General features: G+C 40.0%; 2 protein-coding genes across 4 annotated transcripts in view; one reads left to right on the top strand and one right to left on the bottom strand.

Moving 5' to 3' along the window:
- LOC139746044 (cytosol aminopeptidase-like) overlaps positions 1–8,364 on the bottom strand; it is a 105,786-nt gene extending 97,422 nt beyond the window's left edge. For both annotated transcript variants that reach the window (XM_071656864.1, XM_071656863.1), the window contains exon 1: positions 8,018–8,364. In XM_071656864.1, the coding sequence (XP_071512965.1) occupies positions 8,018–8,104 (87 nt within the window). In that variant the 5' untranslated portion in view covers positions 8,105–8,364. The remainder of the gene's footprint in view (positions 1–8,017) is intronic.
- A 122-nt stretch (positions 8,365–8,486) lies between these two features.
- On the top strand, positions 8,487–25,666 carry LOC139745937 (exosome complex component RRP43-like). Of its 2 annotated transcripts, none has more exons than XM_071656630.1 (6): positions 8,487–8,589; positions 9,789–10,026; positions 11,875–11,982; positions 18,962–19,141; positions 21,918–21,965; positions 25,273–25,666. In XM_071656630.1, exons 1-6 carry the CDS (start codon positions 8,540–8,542, stop codon positions 25,486–25,488), a joined length of 840 nt encoding a protein of 279 aa, XP_071512731.1. In that variant the 5' UTR covers positions 8,487–8,539; the 3' UTR covers positions 25,489–25,666. The 2 variants fall into 2 exon arrangements, with proteins under 2 accessions (XP_071512731.1, XP_071512732.1); XM_071656631.1 differs by having other exon boundaries at positions 8,542–8,597.
- The last annotated feature ends 1,657 nt before the right edge of the window (positions 25,667–27,323 follow it).

Raw genomic sequence — 27,323 nt, 5'->3', positions numbered from 1 at the left:
AGGGAGGTAAATGCAAGAGTTTTGGAAAGAGGGGCAAGTATGAAGTCTGTTGGGGATGAGAGAGCTTGGGAAGTGAGTCAGTTGTTGTTCGCTGATGATACAGCGCTGGTGGCGGATTCATGTGAGAAACTGCAGAAGCTGGTGACGGAGTTTGGTAAAGTGTGTGGAAGAAGAAAGTTAAGAGTAAATGTGAATAAGAGCAAGGTTATTAGGTACAGTAGGGTTGAGGGTCAAGTCAACTGGGAGGTGAGTTTGAATGGAGAAAAACTGGAGGAAGTGAAGTGTTTTAGATATCTGGGAGTGGATCTGTCAGCGGATGGAACCATGGAAGCGGAAGTGGATCATAGGGTGGGGGAGGGGGCGAAAATTTTGGGAGCCTTGAAAAATGTGTGGAAGTCGAGAACATTATCCGGGAAAGCAAAAATGGGTATGTTTGAAGGAATAGTGGTTCCAACAATGTTGTATGGTTGCGAGGCGTGGGCTATGGATAGAGTTGTGCGCAGGAGGATGGATGTGCTGGAAATGAGATGTTTGAGGACAATGTGTGGTGTGAGGTGGTTTGATCGAGTAAGTAACGTAAGGGTAAGAGAGATGTGTGGAAATAAAAAGAGCTTGGTTGAGAGAGCAGAAGAGGGTGTTTTGAAATGGTTTGGGCACATGGAGAGAATGAGTGAGGAAAGATCGACCAAGAGGATATATGTGTCGGAGGTGGAGGGAACGAGGAGAAGTGGGAGACCAAATTGGAGGTGGAAAGATGGAGTGAAAAGGATTTTGTGTGATCGGGGCCTGAACATGCAGGAGGGTGAAAGGAGGGCAAGAAATAGAGTGAATTGGAGCGATGTGGTATACAGGGGTTGACGTGCTGTCAGTGGATTGAATCAAGGCATGTGAAGCGTCTGGGGTAAACCATGGAAAGCTGTGTAGGTATGTATATTTGCGTGTGTGGACGTGTGTATGTACATGTGTATGGGGGGGGGGTTGGGCCATTTCTTTCGTCTGTTTCCTTGCGCTACCTCGCAAACGCGGGAGACAGCGACAAAGTATAAAAAAAAAAAAAAAAAAAAAAAAAAAAGATATGCATAAGTATACATATGTGAGTAGGAGAGATGGTCAAAGGGCATTATTAGATTACGTGTTAATTGACAGGAGTGTAAAAGAGAGACTTTAGGATGCTAATGCGCTGAGAGGGGCAGCTGGTGGGTGAAGATATGTAGAGATTTTCAAAAAAGAAGAAAAAATGTTGGGGAGAAGAGAGTGGTGAGAGTAAGTGAACTTGGAAAGGAGACTTGTACGAGGAAGTACCAAGAGAGATTGAGTGTAGAATCGCAAACAGTGAGAGCAAATAACATGAGGGGAGCAGGTAAGGATTGGGATGTATTTAAGGAAGCAGTGATGGCATGTGCAAAAGATGCATGTGGCATGAGAAAGGTGGGAGATGGGCAGATTAGCAAGGGCAGTGAGTGGTGAGATGAAGAAATAAAAATGTTAGTAAAAGAGAAAAGAGAGTCATTTGGATGATACTTACAAGGAAGGAGTGCAAATAAATGGGAGATGTATAAAAGAAAGTGGCAGGAGGTCAAGAGAAAGGAGCAAGGGTTGAAAAAGAGGGCAAATGAGAGTTGGGGTGAGAGAGTATCATTAAACTTTAGGTAGAATAAAAAGATGTTTTGGGAGGTAAGTAACATGTGTAAGATGAGAACAAATGGAAGCATGGTAAAGAGGGCAAGAGGGAAACTGATAACAGGTAGTGATGAACTGAGATGGAATATTTTGAAGGGTTGCTAAATTCTGATGATAAAGTGGCAGACATAGGGAATTTTGGTCCAGGTGGTGAGCAAAGTGAGAGAGTCAGGGAGAATGGTTTGGGAGATGAAAGCCGGCAAGGCAGTGGGTTTGGATGGCATTACAGTGGAATTTAAAAAGAAAGGGGGTGACTGTGTTTTTGATTGGTTGGTAAGGATATTCAATTCATGTATGGATCATGGTGAAGTGCCTGAGGATTGGCAAAATGCATGCATAGTGCCACTGTACAAAGCCAAATGGGATATAGGTGAGTGTTCAAACTACAGAGGCATAAGTTTGCTGAGTATTCCTGGTAAATTGTATGGGAGGGTATTGACTGAGAGTGTGAGGGCATGTACAGAGAAACAGATTGGGGAAGAGCAGTGTGGTTTCAGAAGTGGCAGGGGATGTGTGGACCAGGTGTTTGTTTTGAAGAATGTGTGTGAGAAATACCTGCCTTAAGCTGCAATGTTGGTTCACTTCCCCCTCCTCTAGGTATTACTTTGATTTTTGCTCCTGAGAGCTGGCTGAATGTGTGCCCATACCAGTAGCTAAACCAGGCATTTTTCGGCAAGCTACTGTATCACATGAATACTGTGTGGCCATCGGCAATTCATGGGAGGGCTGCTTTGACCCCTGCTTCTTTCCCTACATGTTGAAGCTTTGGAACTCTCTACCCTCTCATGTCTTTTCCAATAACTATCACTGACACATTTCAAAAGACAGGCTTTTCACTTCAAAATCTATAAATATTTTCCCTTGTTTTTTCTCTGCTTCATAATTCTTTCTATATTTCAGTTAAGGCCCAGCCTTGATGTGGACTTTTGTCCGTGACTGGAAGGAGAAGAAGAAGAAAGAGGAGGATGAGGAGGTCTAGGTCTTGATATTTGTCTGCATCCTGAACATATCTTATGGACGTTCCTAATTTAGTGGTAAGCAATGTTAACCATGATGCATTCACAGCCATTCAGGGTTGAGCTCGTACAGGTTCAACCAAACTGTTCACCCTCCCTTATGAATCTAGTCAATAAATGTAGTACTTGGCTGAAGCTAGGGTATCTATTTACTTGTAAGTGCCCTAGGAACAATTTCTATGAAAGAGTCCTGGTGTTGCTAAAGATTCTTACAGCCCAATGTTACAATACTTCTGGTAGAAGGGAACTGCACACTCTTTTGGAGTGAGACATTCTTTGACGAGACTGTACTCTCAGTGATGCAGCCTCGCAAAATATGACTATTCATCCACAGCGTGACCTCAAGAAGGCAGAGTGCAGCAACATGTAGGCTAGGGTATATACAATTGTGTTAATTAGATGACCTTGATTAGGGCATTCAGTTGCCCATGCTATTTCAGCTAGCATAAAAAAAAAAAATACATTTCATTTCCATCATTCAGCACTCCAAAGTCACTGCATTAGGATAAAAAAAAAAATGCTCATTTACCTCTTGATTTATGCATATTAGATTTATACCATCTCTTTTTGAATAATGAGCATAATTCATTTACATCTTTTTTCAAAATCTACGTGGGCTTAACTATGAAGTAACACAATTAATGACAGGGCTGGCAGTGGTGGTGTGATGATGTCAGCATCAAGTGGGAAAAATGCATATGCATGATATAGATCCAGTCTATACTCATGGAGAGCTACAGTATTCTGCACTGCAGTATCCTGTATACTGCACATGCTTACCCCCCTTGCATTATGCCTACAAAGCATCTTTATGTTCCCAGGGTGCCTTTGATGCTAAGAAGCAGAAGGCTATCACCTCTGAGGTTAAGATGGATGTGCTCAAACATTATGAGAGAAGTGAATCAACAGCTGATATTAAGCATGCCCTAGGACTTAGTGAATCTACTTAATAGACTATTTGTGAGAGTGCAAAGAAGATTTAAGAGACTGCAAAAAGTAAAACATTAATCGGTGCATCTAAGCCCTGGTATTCCCAAAGTTTTATACTGGAATGAATGGAATGTATGTTGACCTCATGGATCAAACACCAAACTCATAAAACTATTCCTGTCAGCATGCTTGACACAAGCAAAGGACTTGGCAGTGGAAGCAGCAGCAGCAGAGATTTAAGGCAAGTCCTGGTTGGTTCTTTTTTTTTGTAGGAAACGCTACAATTGCCACAGCATTACATGATGGTGAAGTTGCTTCTGCTAATGATGTTGCAACCAAAATTTCCCTGGAACCCTGAATACCATTATTCAGGAAGGCAGTTATTCTCCTAAGCAGGATTTTAACATGGATGATACTGGATTATTTTGGAAGATAATGCCTTCAAGAATGTTCATTTCCCGTGAAGAAAAGTCTGTACCAGGATTCAAAGTTCGTTGTTTTGTTGTTATTAATAGAATCCATAGTACAGTATGTATATTACCCACATAAATGTCAAGTATCCCTTATCCAAAAAGTGTGGGACCAGAAGTGTCTTGGATTTTTTTTTTTTTTTTGGGGGGGGGGGGGGGGGGGGGGATTTTGGAACATTTGCACATAAATAATCATATCTTAGGGATGGGATCCAAGTCTAAACAAAATTTATTTATGTTTCATATACACCTTATATACATAGCTTGAAGGTAATTCAAACAATATTCTTAATAATTTTGGGCATGAAACAAAGTTTGTGTAACAGTGAACCATAAGAAAGCTAAGGTGTCACAACCTCTGCTGCCCATGTGGACAATCTGTGGTTGTTTGGCATCATCTTCATTTCCGACTCTGAAGTTATATGCTACTGATAAACAATCCATGGTTATCTGGCATCACCTTCAATGCTGACACTGAATCTATATGCTACTGATAAGCAATCATTTTCTTACACTTATTCACACTAAGTCGCTGCTCAAAGCGTTTCGAACTTTGGAACATTTTGGATTTTGGATTCTCAGATTAGGGATGCTGAACCTGTGTCTATGTCTACATCTCTGACACCCACTGTAGTAGTTGGTGAAACACACCTGTAATACTGCAGGACACTGAACTGACAAATGAAATTTATGTTTATATCAACAGTATTATGTTTTTCTTCACCAGTATGTATTTTATGAATTTCTCTAAGGATCTTCAACTTGATGATGCAGTGCTATGCTTCCTGATGTCTGGAAAATGGGTATTTTTTCAAGTAAGGAATAAATCTACCTTATGAAATGAAGAATATCATATGAGAAAATGAAACAACTAAGAAACAAATAATACTGGCAAATCCAGGAAGACAATTAAGATTTCAGTTGACAAATGAACATCTAGGATTATGGTCGGTGTTCTACTCTTATGGAATTTATGTCACCAATGCAAAAAGTGATTCAAGAATGAGGAAGTTTCCTTTTTCCGACTTGAATCCGATCTTTTGATATATAATAACTTGTAAAGAAGGGGTTATGAAGGAGAGGGATAATACAGAGTCAGATTATAAATATGTAAAAAACATATATATATATATATATATATATATATATATATATATATATATATATATATATATTTTTTATTATACTTTGTCGCTGTCTCCCGCGTTTGCGAGGTAGCGCAAGGAAACAGACGAAAGAAATGGCCCAACCCCCCCCCATACACATGTATATACATACGTCCACACACACAAATATACATACCTACACAGCTTTCCATGGTTTACCCCAGACGCTTCACATGCCTTGATTCAATCCACTGACAGCACGTCAACCCCGGTATACCAATCGCTCCAATTCACTCTATTCCTTGCCCTCCTTTCACCCTCCTGCATGTTCAGGCCCCGATCACACAAAATCTTTTTCACTCCATCTTTCCACCTCCAATTTGGTCTCCCACTTCTCCTCGTTCCCTCCACCTCCGACACATATATCCTCTTGGTCAATCTTTCCTCACTCATTCTCTCCATGTGCCCAAACCACTTCAAAACACCCTCTTCTGCTCTCTCAACCACGCTCTTTTTATTTCCACACACCTCTCTTACCCTTACGTTACTCACTCGATCAAACCACCTCACACCACACATTGTCCTCAAACATCTCATTTCCAGCACATCCATCCTCCTGCGCACAACTCTATCCATAGCCCACGCCTCGCAACCATACAACATTGTTGGAACCACTATTCCTTCAAACATACCCATTTTTGCTTTCCGAGATAATGTTCTCGACTTCCACACATTCTTCAAGGCCCCCAGAATTTTCGCCCCCTCCCCCACCCTATGATCCACTTCCGCTTCCATGGTTCCATCCGCTGCCAGATCCACTCCCAGATATCTAAAACACTTCACTTCCTCCAGTTTTTCTCCATTCAAACTCACCTCCCAACTGACTTGACCCTCAACCCTACTGTACCTAATAACCTTGCTCTTATTCACATTTACTCTTAACTTTCTTCTTCCACACACTTTACCAAACTCAGTCACCAGCTTCTGCAGTTTCTCACATGAATCAGCCACCAGCGCTGTATCATCAGCGAACAACAACTGACTCACTTCCCAAGCTCTCTCATCCCCAACAGACTTCATACTTGCCCCTCTTTCCAAAACTCTTGCATTTACCTCCCTAACATATATATATATATTTTTTTTTTCCAAAAGAAGGAACAGAGAAGGGAGCCAGGTGAGGATATTCCCTCAAAGGCCCAGTCCTCTGTTCTTAACGCTACCTCGCTAATGCGGGAAATGGCGAATATACTTAATCGCTGTTTCCTGTGTCAGAGAGGTAGCACAAGGACACAGATGAAGAATGGCCAAACCACTCATATACACATATATATACATAAGCATCCATACATGCACATATACATACATATACATTTCAACATAAAAATATACATATATACACATGTTCATATTCATAATTGCTACCTTCATCCATTCCCACCACCACCTCACCACACAGGAAACAGCATTCCCCCACTCCAGCGAGGTAGCACCAGAGAAATGACAACAAAGGCCACATTCGTCCACACTCAGTCTCCAGCTGTCATGTAATAATGCACCGAAACCACAGCTCCCTTTCCACATCCAGGCCCTACACAACTTTCCATGGTTTACCCAAGACGCTTCACATGCCCTGGTTCAATCCTGAAAGACTTGCTAGACTGAATTTACTTTCACTGAATAGGAGGAGGGCCAGAGATGCACAAATAGACAAAGGTGTACAAATGGATGACAGGTTTAAATAAGGGGGAAAATGGTAATGTTCTAAGAATAACCAACCAGGTTAGAACTCGCAATAATGGCTTCAAGATAGGAAAATTTAGGTTCACACTGGATGTGGAGAAGCACTGATTTAGCAACAGGGTGGATGACCTCTGGAATAGCTTGCCAGATGCAGCGGTTGGGGCTGGAACCATGAATTGGTTGGAGAGATATACGAGCTCCGTGGGGTGGTTGTAGGGAGGACCCAGCTAGAATGGGCCAGAAGACCTTTTGCGGAGTCCAGTATCTTATGTTCTTATGTAAAATACGGTTTCCACTGGGATTTCCCCATTAACTTTGGAAAAAGGAGAGGAATGTCTTTAAAGGCAAAACTGAAGGTTAGAATAGTGCAAAACATCATGAACCGTCGAAAAAATGTAATTTCAACTCCAAAACAGGTGGATGTCTGAAACTGTAATTCTGCCGATATAAGGGGCTCCTATGGCAGGATAAGATACGCTGTGAAAAAACTTTTCCTTTGGGGTTCTACATACAATCCTAGCGAGGTCTTCGATGCTGAAGATGTAGACGAATTGACAATTGAAAAATGTATAGAAAAGTAACAAAATTGGTGCCAGGGCCCAATAACCTCAGACATGACAAGAGATATCAAGTTTTACTTCAACTTCGCTGTCATACTGAGAACTTAAGAGGAAAAATGATAAAAAATTAAATGATGTTCAGTTACAAAATATGGGTATAGGTGTAGTTGTTCCCAGACGTCATGAAAATATCTTACTCAGGAGAATAAGTTTATAAATAAGGATGTAATTAATATTAATCAAATGATATATGGAGGTAGGGCAGATCTGGTGCCATAAGCGGGCAACGCTTCCTATCAGAGATCCAATCACGAATTTAGTCTTCCATATACATAAAAAAAAGACACAGTGACCATCACCAGACTCGGTAAGTGTGTGGTCCATGTAGGTTATCCTTGCTGTGGGCCTCACATCCCCGCACCAGTAACCCTAAGGTGTGTGTGGTGGTATGGGGGGGGGGATCCCCGACCTTGGCTCCCGTCTTACCTAATCCCACATTGACTGGTGGTATTTACCTTGTTTTCTGTGGCATAGGATCGGTGCGTCCTGAGAGATGCCGCCAGCACCCTAGCCATGATGCTACGGCTTCCACACAAGGCCATGATGATGTCAACAAGAATAATTTCCAAAGTGTTTAGGAACGGAAGCTGAGCGTTCCTCCCGTCCACCTCGTACCTCAGCACGAATCACAATTTCTTCTTTCTAAATTTACAACAAAGTAATATAATATCTTCAAGAGATATTCTACTACGTTACATGGCGTAGTAGGTTTAAAGTACGCTCACGCTTCAGAGAAAAGAAATTGCAAAATGTCTGAGAACGTTTCTTATTCCTGACTTGGGTGACATCTTACAACGAGCCTAAAGCATTATCTACAATAATTAATATTTAAAAACAAAGTAGCTAAATAAAAAACGAAAAATATACTTATACATATATCTATATACTTATTAGTTTATTAATTGCAAAATAACATAGGATCTATTTACACAAACTTTGGTGTTGTTTCCCTCATTGTTTACCAAGCTCTCACAGCCATGACGTCTATGGAAGTGTGGAAAACATTTGAACCTGACAGTTACTACAAGTAAGAGCGTAGGTTTATGAAATAAAGAATAGTATTTAGCAGCCAATTCTACCTATAACAAATAATGAATAGTTAGGCAACTATCATTTGTATTTGGTGTAGTATAAAATATCTTACAAGAAACGTGGTTGTTATATTGCCGACAATTCGGCGCCGATGGTTCAAATCTTCCTCTAAAAGTGAGTTGAATTTCCCGTGCGCCACCTTCAAGTTGCGTTGAGGTTTGGTAGGGTTAGAAGGCAGACTTCTCCTGTAGGGAGGCACAGGTATACGAATCCTCATTGTGAAGAGGGCAAGCAAATGTCTGCTTAATGTAATGGGGTAATGAAAGCCTTGATCAAAATGAAGTGGGGCGAAGTGGCAGGCGAGGGTGGGATTGTAGCTGCGTTTCAGCAACTCTGTGGCCCAAGATGGGGCGTTTGAGAACTAAAGGATTCTATAATACCATTATATAAAAACGAAAGGAAAATTGAATGCTCAGGTTGGAGAATGGTGACTGAGAATGTGGTGCCATACACCGAGCATCAAACTGAGGAGGGGCAATATGGCTTCAGGGTTGATAGGGGATGTATAGACTGACGCGGGAAACGGCGATCAAGTATAATAAAATATAGTGAAGGTGGAAGGATGGAGTGGAAAAGATTTTGAGTGATCGGGGCCTGAACATGCAGGGGGGTGAAAGGTGTGCAAGGAATAGAGTGAATTGGATCGATGTTGTATACCGGGGTTGACGTGCTGTCAATGGATTGAACCAGGGCATGTGAAGCGTTTGGGGTAAACCATGGAAAGTTCTGTGGGGCCTGGATGTGGAAAGGGAGCTGTGGTTTCGGTGCATTATTACATGACAGCTAGAGACTGAGTGTGAACGAATGTGGCCTTTGTTGTCTTTTCCTAGCGCTACCTCGCACACATGTGGGGGAGGGGGTTGTTATTTCATGTGTGGCGGGGTGGCAACAGGAATGAATAAGGGCAGACAGTATGAATTATGTACATGTGTATATATGTATATGTCTGTGTATATATATGTATACGTTGAGATGTATAGGTATGTATATGTGTGTGTTTGGACGTGTATGTGGTTGGGTTGGGCCATTCTTTCATGTTTCCTTGTGCTACCTCACTAATGCGGAAGACAGCGACAGAGTATAATATAATATATACATATATAGTCTTGTCCAATAATTTTTTTTTGTCTTTAGGAGCTTCTTAGACAAAAAGAGGAGACCAGATGGCCGTGGATTGATGGATGCTCGGTCCATAACCATCAGAGTTGGAACTGTTACTACAGCTGAGGGATCATCTACAGTGCGAGTGGGGCACACTACTGTTATGTGTGGCATTAAGGCAGAAATTGCTACCCCAGCTCTTAGGAATCCAAATCAAGGCTTCATAGTTCCTAATGTGGAACTCTACCCATGTTGTTCACCCATGTTTAAAGTAAGAATATGTTGAAAGTTTAATATGTATAACTGTATAGTAATAATAAATTGATGAGTTTGTTTTATAAGTGTACTAAAATGTGTTTAAGATGCTCAAGATGGTAAGTTACTGTACTGTGATGCTTAAGAAAAATAAATAGGAATATCTATATAACAGATTTAGATTAAGTTGTTTTGCTGCCTCATACAATTACTGCGTAGTACAATAAGTATTATATAGTTCATTGGCATTCATCATTTCAACTTACATATTTGCTTTTGACGGGTAGAGGCTATTTTCGTCGTCTTGAGAATTCCAATGTTATGTAAATGTGGGTGTAAGTGAAATTCTGCTCTTCTAAGAAGACTAATTTAAGATGTTTCTCCAAACTAGTGCATAAGTATGCTTTAGTTATCATATTCTGTCATTTTAATGTGGAATAAAGTAAGAATAAGGTTTTACTGTGAAATTCTTTTCTTCCAATAACGTTTCCACCTTTAACTCCTGTTACTACATCACTCAACTGTACAGTAGTTGAGCTGTGGTAAAATTCTAAAACTGAATTTGACTTTTGTCCTGAGCTTTAGAAAAATGTTTTCCTTTACTGCAAGTCAATACAGGTCTTCTTAATATAGAGAATGGTCTGCTGAACCCCGTAAAAGCTTCCTTCTATGGGTAAAACTTTAAATGTAAATTAGTCTCAGTTGATGCCACTCACTTTCTCATTGTTGCTGTATGAGGTATTAGAAGTCAAGAACCAAAGTCAAAATACTGTAAAGTCTAAGAAAGGAAACAATGATTGATAAGCTAAGTATCCAAGTGCATTACAATAAGTATGTAGGTGATGTTGACAGGTTTAACCAGTTATGTTCAACAAACCTTTCAAATGAAATGTGCAAATTGTACCACTTCAATTTGCACATTTAATTTACACTAATTATTAAATTCATTCATCTGTTATAACATTCAAAATCCAAATGAGAAACTGCAACAAAATTTAGAGGGCATTTTAAATCAAGCAAAAAGGGCCTCTACATTATGGATATGCAATTGATGGAAAAATACTGTCCTTCAGGGTATGCTGACAAAAAAGTTCTGTTCGTACTGTTATGCCTACATAATGCACCAAAAAGGAAAAAGGTGTGCAAAAGTTAGCGGACTACATACTCTTGTGATAGCCATCTAGAAATGCCTTCTATAAGTTGTACTGTGTTGAAATTTACTATACACAAAAAATAGAAGAAATGACAATTTACCTATGCAAACAAAATTGTAAGGGAAAGGAAGAAAAACTCAGCTGTAAGAAACTGAAAGTTTTCACCCGTATAAAAGGATGATTTACCTAACATCGTCAAATCACACTAGCACCTGTGCCATTTAATTTACACTAATAACACTATATATAAGTTTGCAGTTTGATAGGATTTTCAAATATCATGTAGTCATGTTTTTAAAATACTTCCAAACATATAGTTGAAAAATTTTTATTTCCCCTACACCATTTAAAGAATCCAACTATTCACATTGTGCACATCTTTCTCATTTACCATAATTTTCACCTGATATTGTTATTGAGGAAGTATAATGCTAGATGCAGAAATTTAATGGTCATTTCATGTTGGAAAAGAAATAAAGAGGACAAAATTCGTTTTCTTTTTTCATGGAAAAATGGCATGGATGAGGAATGGCAGTGAAATTCATGTACATAGGGTTACAAACTCTCGAGCTCAGATTAATTTTTTTTACACTCTCCCTCATACCATTTTATTATCATATGAGATAGCCTCAAGTAGAGCATGTTTTTGCCTGCTCCATTTCAGATGCTTTAAAAAAAAATCAGACATTTATTGTTCTTTTCAATTTTAGGCAGGACCACCTGGAGAGAAAGCTATTGCTACAAGTCAGTTTCTCAAGAATGTCATTATTAGTGCTGATGTCGTAAGTCTCACAGACCTCTGCATTGTAACTAACAAGGTATGTATGTTTATCCCCACCATGTCATACTAGTGAGGATATGGTTTTCTTCATCTTACAAGCAGGCCATGGCTACAGTAGCTATCATTAACCTATCAGTCAGTAAAGTAGACCACACTAAACAGGATCTTTGAACAGTTGAAAATTGACTGCTAGACCACCCTATATGACCAGAAATTGAATATTTTGCTGCAGTACATTCCGTGGATGGTAATGCAGCTGCTGCAGAGCACCTTTCCACAATAGGAGCAATATTTAACCAGGGTATTTCTTTGCAAAGATCAGTTTACAGAGTTTTGCTGTTTAAGCCAAAAAAATGAAAATATTTGATTGTTTTTTGTTTTTATAGAATGTAATTGGTCTATAGCCATGCATTAGTTCAGGCAAATGATTGCCCAGATAATTTGTGTTGTGATAGCTGGTCTTCGAAACCTTCCAAACAGGATTGTAGGATTGGGGAAACTTTTAGCTATGATCAGCTTTCTCTGTGTATCAACCCATTCAGCTATCTTATACTTATTAGCAGAAAGTTGATCACAACAGTTTCTAGTGACTAGGGGTAATTTTACTACTTATTGTAGACTACTTCATGTAGAGTTTCTGATTGGTCTCTTGAAAATTTTGATTAGCTTTAACAATAAAGTCAGGTTGAGGTGCCACAAAAGTAGAAGTTTCTCTTTGAGTCAAATGTCTCATTATACTCAGACTGTTATGAGCAATAGGAATTACATGTCAGGAATTTTTTGTTGAAGTGAAATGGTATGAAGGTGATGTCAGCAGGCATTTTTAATAGGTATTAACCCCTAAAAACAAAAAATGAAAAAAATCTTGCTGGTATTGATGCCTGAGTAATATATAATGTACTTCATGTACCGATTGAAAGGAGGAGTGCCTCACAAGGTGTAGTACCTTATGCTCTTCTTACTAATTCATGAGCAACCCTTGCCTTGTCAGTTGTATGAATTAAGGATGTTTAAGAGTATGAATACTCTGGGACCATTAATTTTCTTGATCTTTGTAAGTGATTTGCCAGAGGTTATGAACTCTAACCTTAATATGTTTGTAGATGCTGCAAATGTCATGAGGGAAGTGAAAAACACAGAGGATTGCATCACCTTATGACCTTGACAAACTCCAAGTTGGTCTGATACATGATTGATGGAGTTCAACCTGAGGAACTGTAAAATATTGAGAAGTAATAATCATCTAGCAGAAATAAGCTGTAGAAATATGCATGTGACAAAGGCCTGGGAGATGACACTGCCCATAACTTGTTGCCACTATCCTACCTTAGGAGGGTAGTTCAGGTGATCAACTTTCTGCTAACAAGTATTAGATAGCATTTAAATTCATGGATAAGGAAATATTCAGCACACTGGTCGCATCATACATACAAGGCCAAAACTAGAACGTACTTCTGAAGTTTGGTCACCACACCTAAAGAAGCACTAAGAACTAACAGAGAAAATCCAGAGGAAAGCAGTAAAGATGGTACCAGAATTAAGAAATGCAAGTTTCAAAGAAAGGCTAAAGGCTTTTATCCACCTTGAAAGAGAGAAGTGAGGGGTGACCTCATCACAGCCTTTAAGTGTCTAAAACAGATCAGTGACATAAACACTGAACAGGTCTTCAAGAGATGTAGGGATAGAACAACCAAAGGACATAACATGAAATTAAGTAAGAAGCCTGTTAAAATGATACAAGGAGGCACTTCTATGGCATAAAAAGGGTGAGTGAACAAAATTATTGCAAAAGATTTCCACTCAACTCCTGTCCCTCTCAATCACCCTTAAAGACATGCAGGAGATAATGGGTCATATTCCTTCTACTGTATGCCTGGGATTGCAGTTTAAATCATAACAACATTTGTGTGATTTCACGTATACATAATATCATGTTTGAAGCAAAGTTATCTTGTCCCTTGGTATATTTAATCTTCTTGTAAGATTAGACCCTAAAGTGTTTATGTTAGCTCATCATGAAGAGTAGAATGTGTGAAGAGATTTGATGTAATTTCAACCTCAGTTTGTACAAGTGGAAATGTAAATAATAATCTCAAAACAAGATTCTTTAATCTATATGCAGTGGAGGAACTATTTACTGAATGAAGCATTATTAAGCAGCCAATCTTTTGAGCCTCAGGTTATTCAAGGTCTTTAGGGTCTAATGAATTGCATTGCTATTTACTTTTAGAATAAATGACTTAATATAAGTCCATCATTTTTTGTTTTGTTTGAGGATACATACCATCATATAAAAGTATATTTGTTTTACTTAATAAACTTCAGATGAAAGAATGAGTCTATATTCTCTTCTTAGTCTTCAACCATTTGCTTTTGATTTGACTGGCTCAGATGTAGTGCTTTTGATCTCTAAAGAAGACCCATTTAGACATCATTATTGAGCTAGGGGATAATGTGTAATCTTGTGGTATTGTTTTGTAGACAAAGCAAAATAAATAAATAAATAATATATATATATATACATTTTTTTTTTTGCTTTGTCGCTGTCTCCTGCGTTTGCGAGGTAGCGCAAGGAAACAGACGAAAAAAAATGGCCCAACCCACCCCCATACACATGTATATACATATACGTCCACACATGCAAATATACATACCTATACATCTCAATGTACACATATATATATACACACACAGACACATACATATATACCCTTGCACACAATTCACACTGTCTGCCTTTATTCATTTCCATCGCCACCTCGCCACACATGGAATACTATCCCCCTCCCCCCTCATGTGTGCGAGGTGGCGCTAGGAAAAGACAACAAAGGCCCCATTCGTTCACACTCAGTCTCTAGCTGCCATGCAATAATGCCCGAAACCACAGCTCCCTTTTCACATCCAGGCCCCCCACAACTTTCCATGGTTTACCCCAGACGCTTCACATGCCCTGATTCAATCCACTGACAGCACGTCAACCCCAGTATACCACATCAATGCAATTCACTCTATTCCTTGCCCGCCTTTCACCCTCCTGCATGCTCAGGCCCTGATCACTCAAAATCTTTTTCACTCCATCTTTCCACCTCCAATTTGGTCTCCCACTTCTCCTCGTTCCCTCCACCTCCGACACATATATCCTCTTGGTCAATCTTTCCTCACTCATTCTCTCCATGGGCCCAAACCATTTCAAAACACCCTCTTCTGCTCTCTCAACCACGCTCTTTTTATTTCCACACATCTCTCTTACCCTTACATTACTTACTCGATCAAACCACCTCACACCACACATTGTCCTCAAACATCTCATTTCCAGCACATCCACCCTCCTGCGCACAACTCTATCCATAGCCCACGCCTCGCAACCATACAACATTGTTGGAATCACTATTCCTTCAAACATACACATTCTTCAAGGCTCCCAGGATTTTCGCCTCCTCCCCCACCCTCTGATTCACTTTCGCTTCCATGGGTCCATCTGCTGCCAGATCCACTCCCAGATATCTAAAACACTTTACTTCCTCCAGTTTTTCTCCATTCAAACTTACCTCCCAATTGACTTGACCCTCAACCCTACTGTACCTAATAACCTTGCTCTTATTCACATTTACTCCTAACTTTCGTCTTTCACACACTTTACCAAACTCAGTCACCAACTTCTGCAGTTTCTCACATGAATCAGCCACTAGTGCTGTATCATCAGCGAACAAACTGACTCACTTCCCAAGCTCTCTTATCCACAACAGACTTCATACTTGCCCCTCTTTCGAAAACTCTTGCATTCACCTCCCTAACAACCCCATCCATAAACAAATTAAACAACCATGGAGACATCACACACCCCTGCCGCAAACCTACATTCACTGAGAACCAATCACTTTCCTCTCTTCCTACACGTACACATGCCTTACATCCTCAAGAAAAACTTTTCACTGCTTCTAACAACTTGCCTCCCACACCATATATTCTTAATACCTTCCACAGAGCATCTCTATCAACTCTATCATATGCCTTCTCCAGACCCATAAATGCTACATACAAATCCAATTGCTTTTCTAAGTGTTTCTCACATACATTCTTCAAAGCAAACACCTGATCCACACATCCTCTACCACTTCTGAAACCACACTGCTCTTCCCCAGTCTGATGCTCTGTACATGCCTTCACCCTCTCAATCAATACCCTCCCATATAATTTACCAGGAATACTCAACAAACTTATACCTTATTTTTTTTTTTTTTTGCTTTGTCGCTGTCTCCCGCGTTTGCGAGGTAGCGCAAGGAAACAGATGAAAGAAATGGCCCAAACCACCCCCATACACATGTATATACATACGTCCACACACGCAAATATACATACCTACACAGCTTTCCATGGTTTACCCCAGATGCTTCACATACCCTGATTCAATCCACTGACAGCATGTCAACCCCGGTATACCACATCGATCCAATTCACTCTATTCCTTGCCCTCCTTTCACCCTCCTGCATGTTCAGGCCCCAATCACACAAAATCTTTTTCACTCCATCTTTCCACCTCCAATTTGGTCTCCCACTTCTCCTCGTTCCCTCCACCTCCGACACATATATCCTCTTGGTCAATCTTTCCTCACTCATTCTCTCCATTTGCCCAAACCCTTTCAAAACACCCTCTTCTGCTCTCTCAACCACACTCTTTTTATTTCCACACATCTCTCTTACCCTTACGTTACTTACTTGATCAAACCACCTCACACCACACATTGTCCTCAAACATCTCATTTCCAGCACATCCACCCTCCTGCGCACAACTCTATCCATAACCCACGCCTCGCAACCATACAACTTTGTTGGAACCACTGTTCCTTCAAACATACCCATTTTTGCTTTCCGAGATAATGTTCTCGACTTCCACACATTCTTCAAGGCTCCCAGAATTTTCGCCCCCTCCCCCACCCTGTGATCCACTTCCGCTTCCATGGTTCCATCCGCTGCCAGAGCCACTCCCAGATATCTAAAACACTTTACTTCCTCCAGTTTTTCTCCATTCAAACTTACACCAGCGCTGTATCATCAGTGAACAACAACTGACTCACTTCCCAAGCTCTCTCATCCACAACAGACTTCATACTTGCCCCTCTTTCCAAAACTCTTGCATTCACCTCCCTAACAACCCCATCCATAAACAAATTAAACAACCATGGAGACATTCTATTATACTTTGTCGCTGTCTCCCGCGTTAGCAATGTAGCGCAAGGAAACAGACAAAAGAATGGCCCATCCCACCCAGTTACGCATGTATATACATACACGCCCACACACGCACATATACATACCTATACATTTCAACGTATACATACATATTCATATGCAGACATATACATATATACACATGTACATAGGAGGTAAATAAAGTGAGTGAGGTAGCGCTAGGAAAAGATAACAAAGACCACATTTGTTCACACTCAGTCTCTAGCTGTCATGTATAATGCACCGAAACCACAGCTCCCTTTCCACATCCAGGCCCCACAAAACTTTCCATAATTTACCCCAGACGATTCACATGCCCTGGTTCAATCCATTGACAGCTACGTCAACCTCAGTATACCACATCATTCCAGTTCACTCTATTTCTGGCATGCCTTTCACCCTCCTGTATGTTCAGGCCCCGATCGCTCAGTCTTTTTCACTCCATCCTTCCACCTCCAATTTGTTCTCCCACTTCTTGTTCCCTTCACTTCTGACATATATATCCTCTGTCAATCTTTCCTCACTCATTCTCTCCATGTGACCAAACCATTTCAATACACCCGCTTCTGCTTTCTCAACCACACTCTTATTATTACCACACATCCCTCTTACCCTTTTATTACTTACTCGATCAAACCACCTCACACCACATATTATCCTCAAACATCTCATTTCCAACACATCCACCCTCCTCCGCACAACCCTATCTATAGCCCATGCCTCACAACCATATAACATTGCTGGAACCACTATTCCTTCAAACATACCCATTTTTGCTCTCCAAGATAACATTCTCGCCATCCACTCATTTATTTTGGTGTGTTAGTTATTAGGGGTTGGCCACTCTGAACCAGAGCATGTGAAGCATCCTGGGTAAACCATGGAAAGTTGTGTGGGGCCAGGTTGTGGATAGGGAGCTATGTTTTCAGTGCATTACACTTGAGAGCACGATAATGGATGTGGCTTTCTTTCGTCTGTTCCTAGTGTTACCTCACTAACAGGGGAAATGGCTATCAGTTATAGATAAAAGTCTACTAATGGTCCTAATTTCATGGAGTATGTAGTTTAGAGAGCCTATGGTTTGGTTTACTGTGAAGTGTTCCTTTGGGATGTTTTATAAAAAGGCTATGGTATTATGGGATTGAAATACCTTTTCTTACCTGAAGGGCTCTTTAATTTTCAACGAATATGACAAAATAGTTGGATCTCTCTCCAGCTACTTTCTTTCACAGGAAGTTTGTGACTGCCAACCCCTTTATGACTGGATTATCTCTGATTTGATCCTCCTAGCTTGCTTTCACTGGCAGGGGAAAGTTGTTTTCATTTTGATTTATTTCTTCAGTTTGAGAGATGTGAACAAAGGAGATGAGATACTTTATCATCATATCCACCATATACTGTAATCAGGACATGCCAGGTGGGAGGGTTAACACAGCTGTTAATGTTAAGCAGTTTTGAGTGATACTGTTTTGATTTGTATATGGTGTTCAAAAGAGGCTTATAACCAGTAGGTGGTCACTCATAGACAAATTTGGTATTGGTGTGGTTGATATGTAGACTTGCACTGGATATGAGGGAAAATTGCCCGACTGACAGTTCAAGAAAGGCTAAACTGGATGTCACCCCTGTCGAAGCACAGAAATAATTATCTTAGTGTCAGAACTAGTTCTTTTACAACCTTAGGAGTGAGACTTTATACACAGTTCTTTATAAGACACACCTATGTATATTATGATATCCACTATTTTATTTGAAATACATTTCTAATATATTTTTCTTACCCTTAGGTTGCTTGGTGCCTCTATTGTGATGTTGTATGCTTAAACTATGATGGTAATTTGTATGATGCAGCACTTATAGCACTCATGGCAGCTTTACAAAATGTGAGGTTACCAAAAGTGTTGTACGACAGTGAGAATGGTAGAACTTCAGTTGCATCAGAGAGAACTCTTCCAGTTACATTAAAGGTAGGTACATTAGTTTTTTCATTCTTTGCTTATCACCTGTGTGAAGTGGAAATATGGAACTTAAGCCCCCCTCCCCCAAATAATCTGAAAGACTAATTTGGACAATAATTAAAAACAGCATTACTTTGCATGAATTGAGCAACTAGGGGTCACTAAGACATGACAGGGAAATTAGCAAAGTTAGGCAAAAAAAAAAAATTGTCAGAAATGAATTCAAACAAGAAATTATTATAACCATTAGTTGTGACTAGATAAGCCAGAAATGGGCAAAAGGAAGAATTAGTCTGATTCATCACAGACCATAAATCTAAGAAAATTATCTGAAATTATTAACATTTTGCTGCTGCCTATTGTTCAAATGTTGGTTTCCAAAAAGTGTTAATTTACCATCAGAAATTAAAAGTGCTTCTATTAATTTTCTTAAATACTTCTCTATCATAAAAAACCTTGATTTCCATATCTGATCATTATTTTCCGTAGAATATAAGGAAAGTGGTGATATGGTAGGAGCAATCCATAGAAGTAGTAGGTAGGAACATTTTGGGAGGAGCATTAGGTAGCAAAAGTTGGTAGGAACATGAGGTAGGAGCCTTTGCAAACATTGCACTAGACTTACTCTCTGCCAGTGGCCTGTTAAGGGTGAGGCACTAAAGGCTGAGAAGCAGCCCTGGAGTTCACTAGTTTTGGATGCTTTATCATCATGGCCATCCCGCTGAAGGAGTTCCAGAAGGGAACAGGCATCAGAGATATAGATAGATAGATGAATATAAAATTTTTTCTATATTTATGGGAGAAAACAAATGTATCAGGTGCTTCAATGCTCCGATCGCTCAAAATCTTTTTCACTCCATCCTTCCACCTACAGTTTGGTCTCCCACTTCTCGTTCCCTCCACCTCTGACACATATCCTCTTTGTCAATCTTTCCTCACTCATTTTCTCCATGTGACCAAACCATTTCAAAACACCCTCTTCTGCTCTTTCAACCACACTCTTCTTATTACCACGCATCTCTCTTACCCTTTCATTACTTACTCAATCAAACCACCTCGCACCACATATTGTCCTCAGACATCTCATTTCCAACACAATCACCCTCCTCTACACAACTCTACCTACAGCCCATGCCTCGCAACCATATAATATTGTTGGTACCACTATTCCTTCAAACATACCCATTTTTGCTTTCCGAGATAATGTTGTCACCTTCTACACATTTTTCAGTGCTCCCAGAACTTTTGCCCCCTCTCCCACCCTGTGACTCACTTCTGCTTCCATGTTTCCATCCGCTGCCAAATCCACTCCCAGGTATCTAAAACACATCACTTCCTCCAGTTTTTCTCCATTCAAACTTACCTCCCAAATGACTTGTCCCTCAACCCTACTGTACCTTATAACCTTGCTCTTATTCACATTTACTCACTCTCAGCTTTCTTCTTTTACACACTTTACCAAACTCTGCCACCAGCTTCTGCAGTTTCTCACCCGAATCAGCCACCAGCGCTGTTCCATCAGCGAACAACAACTGACTCACTTCCCAAGCTCTCTCCTCCACAACAGACTGCATACTTGCCCCTCTCCTCAAAACTCTTGCATTCACCTCCCTAACAACCCCATCCATAAACAAATTAAACAACCATGGAAACATCACGGATCCCTACCACAAACCAACATTCCCTGGAACCAATCACTTTCCTCTCTTCCTACTCGTACACATGCCTTACATCCTCAAGAAAAACTTTACTTCTGGCAACTTGCCTCCCACACCATATGTTCTTAATACCTTCCACAGAGCATCTCTATCAACTCTATCATATGCCTTCTCCAGATCCATAAATGCTACATACAAATCCATTTGCTTTTCCAAGTATTTCTCACATACATTCTTCAAAGCAAACACCTGATCCACACATCCTCTACCACTTCTGAAACCACACTGCTCTTCCCCAATCTGATGCTCTGTACATGCCCTCACCCTCTCAATCAATACCCTCCCATATAATTTACCAGGAATACTCAACAAACTTATACCTCTGTAATTTGAGCACTCACTCTTATCCCCTTTGCCTTTGTACAATGGCACTATGCATGCATTCTGCCAATCCTCAGGCACTGCACCATAAGTCATACATACATTAAATATCCTTACCAACCAGTCAACAACACAGTCACCCCCTTTTTTAATAAATTCCACTGCAATACCATCCAAACCCGCTGCCTTGCGGGCTTTCATCCTCCGCAAAGCTTTTACTACCTCTTCTCTATTTACCAAATCATTCTCCCTAACCCTCTCACTTCGCACACCTCGACCTAAACACCCTATATCTGCCACTCTATCATCAAACACATTCAACAAACCTTCAAAATACTCACCCCATCTCCTCACATCACCACCACTTGTTATCACCTCCCCATTAGCCCCCTTCACCAATGTTCCCATTTGTTCTCTTTTCTTATGCACTTTATTTACCTCCTTCCAAAATATCTTTTTATTCTCTCTTGTAGTATATTGAATAATAGTTATTCTCACTTCCTGTTTGGACTGAATTGACTGTTAGCTATAGTGAACATAAAAATGGCTTCTTTGAGCTTGAATTATCAGTTTTAAGCTTTTTTTTTTTTTTTTACAAATGTCACATTCTCCACAAGGCCATATAGATGGCACAAATGAGTTATTAGTCAGGCCAGCATTTTTCATCTTGAATTTGACTCCTCTTCCCTCAGATTCTGTTTTCCTTTTATTAATGCATGGCAATCACAGTATTTCCTTATTTACAGACCAGGCCAGTAGCATCAACATTTACAGTCTACAGCGACAGTATACAGGTATGTTATAAGTTTGGGATTCTCCTATATATAAATTGATGTAAGATATACATCGATTGGCAAGAGTTCCTTCTAGTACCAGGATACCTCATTTCAAGAATAGACAAATACTCTAGTAGTAATGAATTAAGACCACCAAAACATTCTAAGACTAAAAATATGTTATTTAGCTCACTTCCATTATTTTTCTTTAATGCTAATGCAGAAAATGGCAATTAAGTACAAAAAGAAACTTTGTATTATTAAGACAGAGTAATATCCTGCTTTAATGCAAGGTGAATGCAATATTGTAATCTCTCCATCTATATATCTCTGACGCCTGTTCCCACCTGGAACTCCCTCAAGGAGGTGGGCATGGCAATAGAATCACCATAACAAGTAAACTTTAGTGCTGCTTCTTAGCCTTTAGTGCTTCACCTTTAACAGGCCTCTGGCAGAGGACAACTCTAGCACAGTGTTTGCAGGGGCTTTTACCTAATGTTCATACTGACCACATCTACCTATGTTTCTACCTACGACTCCTATCTATTGCTCCTATCATTTTGCCAAAAGACAGGGCTAGTGCATAGTACTCGCCGCAGGAAAATCTAGAGTTATGAAGAATGAGCTGTGTGAGTTTGGTGTTGTCAAGGGTTGTATATGGCAAAGAGATGGTGTTTTTGGACAAAATGTCAGTCATCCATGTGTGGGTGAGGCAAAAAGAAGTGACAGTTATCTTGGTCTGAGGAATGCATCTTGACAACCACTGAAGTGCTGGCTCACTAAACAGCCACCGCTAACCCTCCCAATACCCAGATGGGCAGCACTGGTAATATACCTCCATGGTCATTGGCAATTGCAATTTTGCAGTTCGTAATTAAGACAAAAAAAATACAGGTCTTAAGATTTTCCCAGCATTCAATGAAAGAAGGGAATATGGGCAAAAAGGTGAGCTAACAAACCTCATACAGCCATGGTATAATGCTGAAATTAACATACAGATTCCTCTGTGGATGCATTGCACAGGTGGTGGAGGAGGGTGGAGGTAGAGTAGGGAGGTGAACCTCATGACATACAATCAGTAATGGCATTTATCTCTATTTATAGAAGAAATACATGTAAAAGTCAAGAATATGCACACACATGAGCATACAATCTCCTTGTCATGTGTAACACCTGACAATTAACTCACACAGCTCATTCCTCATAACTCTAGATTTTCCTGCAGTGAGTACTAGGGGCAAGCCCTACCTCACATCAAAACAGTTGGAGCAATAGATAGTAACAGTTGGTAAGAAAATTAGGTAATAGTAGTTGGGAGGGACATAGGTAGTAGTCGGTAAGAGCCTCTGCAAACACTGCACTAGAGTTGCTCTCTGCCAGTGGCCTGTTAAGGGCAAGGCACTAAGGGCTAAGAAGTGGCATTGTGGTTCACTAGTTAAGGAGAGACTATTGCCATGGGCACCCCCTTAAGGGAGCTCCAGTTGGGAACAGTCATCAGAGATATAGATAGACAATGATTACACCTTTAATAGAGCTCTGAAGTTATGGCATTTGAACCCACCAGTGAAGGGAGGAACAGTGAGCAGCTGAGCTTCATGATACAGATTCACTTTGACACATTATTTACATGCATCAGCAAAGTAGCACCAGGAAACATGAAAAAAGGTCACATCCACTTACACTCTCGCTAACTGTCATGTGTAATGTACCAAAACCACAGCTCCCTATCCACATCCAGGCCCCACAGACCTTTCCATGGTTTACTCCGGATGCTTCACATGCTCTGGTTCAGTCCACTGACAGCATGTTGACCCCAGTATACTACATCATTCCAGTTCACTCTATTCCATGCACGCCTTCTGCATGATCAGACCCCAGTCGCTCAAAATCTTTTTTACTCCATCCTTCCACCTCAGACACATATATATCCTCTTTGTCAACCTTTCCTCTCTCATTTTCTCCATATGTCCAAACCATTTCAACATTCCCTCTTCTGCTCCCTCAACAACACTCATTTTATTATCACACATCTCATTTCCATCACATCCATCCTCCTCCGTACAACCCTATCCATAGCCATATGCCTCGCAACCATATAATATTGTTGGAACAACTAATCTTTCAAACGTAACAATTTTTGCTCTCTCAAGATAACATTCTTCATTGCTCCTGGAACCTTCACCCCCTCCCCCACCCTAAGACTCGCTTCCACTTCCATGATTTCCTTCGCTGCCAAGTCCACTTCAATTTTTATCCATTCAAACTTACATCCCAATTAACTTGTCCCTCAAACTTGATGGACCAAAGTTTAACCTAGCTTTTATACTTTCAACTATCTCTTTTCACACACTTTTCCAAACACAGCCACCAACTAATGCAGTCTCTCACTGAATCAGCCACCAGTGTCGTATCATCAGTGAACAACAGACTCGGTTCCCAGGCCCTCCCATCCCAACAGACTGCGTACTCACCTCTCTCTTTCTCTCTAAACCTCTTGCATTTTGATCCCTCACCACCCTATCCATAAACAAATTAAACAACCTTAGTGATATCACACACCCTTGCCAAGCCCGACATTCACTGGAAACCAATCACTCTCCTCTCTTCCTACTTGTACACGTGCCTTACACCCTTGATAAAAAACTCTACTTCCATACAGAATTGTTAGGCTGATATATTTTGCCACAGTATGGTAGTATCGAGGAGGAAAGGTGTTGCCAACAATATGGAAGGTATGAAGAGGGGAAGAGTGAGAGGGTGAGTCCCATTCTGCCATTCAGGATGTTCTTACAGAGGGAGGGAGTAGTGATGGTTGTGAAGGAGGATGTGGTAGCTAAGAAGGGAGGGAGATGTGGTGGGTGAGGGTATGGTGGCCAGAGAAGGTGGGCATGACAGTGGAGAGTTGTGGTAACTTGGGAGGGATGGAGTGATGGTGAGGGAGGAAGCCTTCTGCAGCAGTGAACAAATGAGGGTTATCTGGGCCTGAATCTGTTAGCATAGGTATTATTTATTTATTTTCCAGAAGTCAGAATTCTGGCAGTTTTATTTAAAGTTTTCATTGCATTGGATCACCACTCACCATATATTTCAGAATGTATGTTCGAAAATTAAAAACAGCTGATTAATCATCCAGTTTTTCTGAATATGCATGGATAGGAGAATATTTTGGTCAATTAATTTCAATAATTATCACACATGTTTAGAGTAAAACTCTATTCATAAAATGGAGTTGAAAAAAAAATTGAGAAAGTGACAAATTTGATTGTTTGTATTCGTCTTAATGAAAGATTAAGACGCTTGATGTTAATAATGTTGTATTTATCAGCTGATGGACCCTACAGCAGAAGATGAAGCCCAAGGAAGTGGTGAAGTGACTGTTGTACTACTGGAAAATGGTTCTCTGTGCACTACACACAAACCTGGAGGTCAACTAATTGTACCCGAAACCCTAGATAAATTTGTTACCTGTGCTAAAGAGAGAGTTCTGCAGGTTAATACCTCAATCACAAAAGCCATCACTGAAAGAATGGATGAATCATAATATCTCCTGAGAGTTCTGTTGGTTAGTGCCTCTCTTGAAAATGTTTTCACTAAAATAGCTGATTTATTACACTTTACTATTATGTTAAGCAATTTAAATATTGAACCACTCCCATCAGTTGTCCATTTTGATAGAATAAAAAACAGATACACTCAATATCTGTTAAAAAGTGTTTTCATTCTTGTTTGTCTTTTCCTGGGATAGTGAGGTATTGCTAGGAACAGCTGAAGAATAGCCCCATACTTTCACATCCACTCTAGCTTTGAAAGGATTTTGGTGTTTCTCCAAGGCCTGTTTTACACTAGCTCCAAAGCTGCACAACTTCCAATTGCAGGAAAATGAAGGATTCCTTTGGAATAAGAAGTTCTTTGATGAGACTCTACTACTTATTGTCAAATGATGATGATTCAGCCTTGCGGGAAGTTACTTTTCACTCGATGTGTAACCACAAGCAGGCAGTCTGGTAACACACACACACACACACACACAGCCTTTCCTTTCATTTATTTTTCTCCACAACCAGGACCCACAGACCTTTCCATGGTTTTCCTCAGCTGCTTAATATACCCAAGTACAGTCCTTTGACAGCCCATCATCCCCTGTATACACATTGCTCTAATTCACTGTATCCTGTGTACACCTTTCACCCTCCTATATGTGCAGGCCCTGATTATTCAAAATCTTTTTTACTTTATCCATACATCTCCAAATTGGTCTCCCTTTCTCCTTGTCCTCTCCATATGTCAAAACTATTTCAGCCTACCTTTTTCAGCTCTCTCACCCATACTCTTAAATAATTATATTTCTAAAGCTTGCATTCTTCAATACATTAAGACCTATTTTATTTCTTAAGTTCCTAGAATGTAAACCTAATTTGTACCATAAATATATGTTTTGACAAGTTTATGTCTTCCTCATCCCTTCAAGTTATTTAAGCCCATGGTACTTTTGCCTTTTCTTTCTACCTTTCTAAGAAAACTGCTTAAATAATGAAAACTTACCCTCACACTCTTCCATTCTACCACATTTTGAACTACTACTGAATGGTGAGAATTTCTGGAAAATTCACATGATCTTCATATTTTATATATGGAAAAAATTATAAGTATACATGTATGTAAATGAGAATGATTGGAATACATTAACAAAAGAAGAAAGTTTAAACTCTCAGACAACCAACTGTGGTGTTAGTTTGTTGATCATAAAATTATATTTCAAAGCCTGTACTTTATCTACAAAAATCAAAAGAGCCTGACATTCAAAATTAAGTTTAAGTATTGTAGTACTGCATACAAAAAATGAAGATTGTAAATTTTTTCAAAAATGGGTATTCAAAGCCTGTGTGAATGTGAATTTACTAACCTTGACATATGATTCACAAAGCCTAAGAGAAACTACAAGACGAGCAGTACTTCTATCTGTTTATATTTCTATGTCTCTGACACCTGTTCCCACATGGAACTCCTTCAGGGGGGGGGTGGCCATGGCATCAGAGTCTCCATAGCTACTGAACTCCAGTGCCACTTCTTAGCCTTTAGTGCAGTTTTTTCCCGAGGCTCCTACTTAATGTTCCCACCGACTACATCTACCTTATACTCTTGCCTAATGTTTCCACTTACTACTACAGTCTAATGCTGCAACATAAATCTTCGTAACTACTACTTCTATCTACTGCTTCTACATTTTTGAAAATACTGACATCTGTATAAAATAGAGATACAGTAACAACTTTTCAATCTATCGGCACTACTATAATTATGAATTTTCCTTTAAAATAATAACAGATTTGGACCCTCATCTGCTTGCTCCTGTGAAAGACTACAACACCCTCTCTT

Source organism: Panulirus ornatus, chromosome 63, assembly GCF_036320965.1.
Source record: "Panulirus ornatus isolate Po-2019 chromosome 63, ASM3632096v1, whole genome shotgun sequence".
Classification (NCBI taxonomy): Eukaryota; Metazoa; Arthropoda; class Malacostraca; order Decapoda; family Palinuridae; genus Panulirus; species Panulirus ornatus.
Note: the sequence above shows the minus strand (reverse complement) of the source record. Positions and strands in the feature narration are given on the sequence as shown.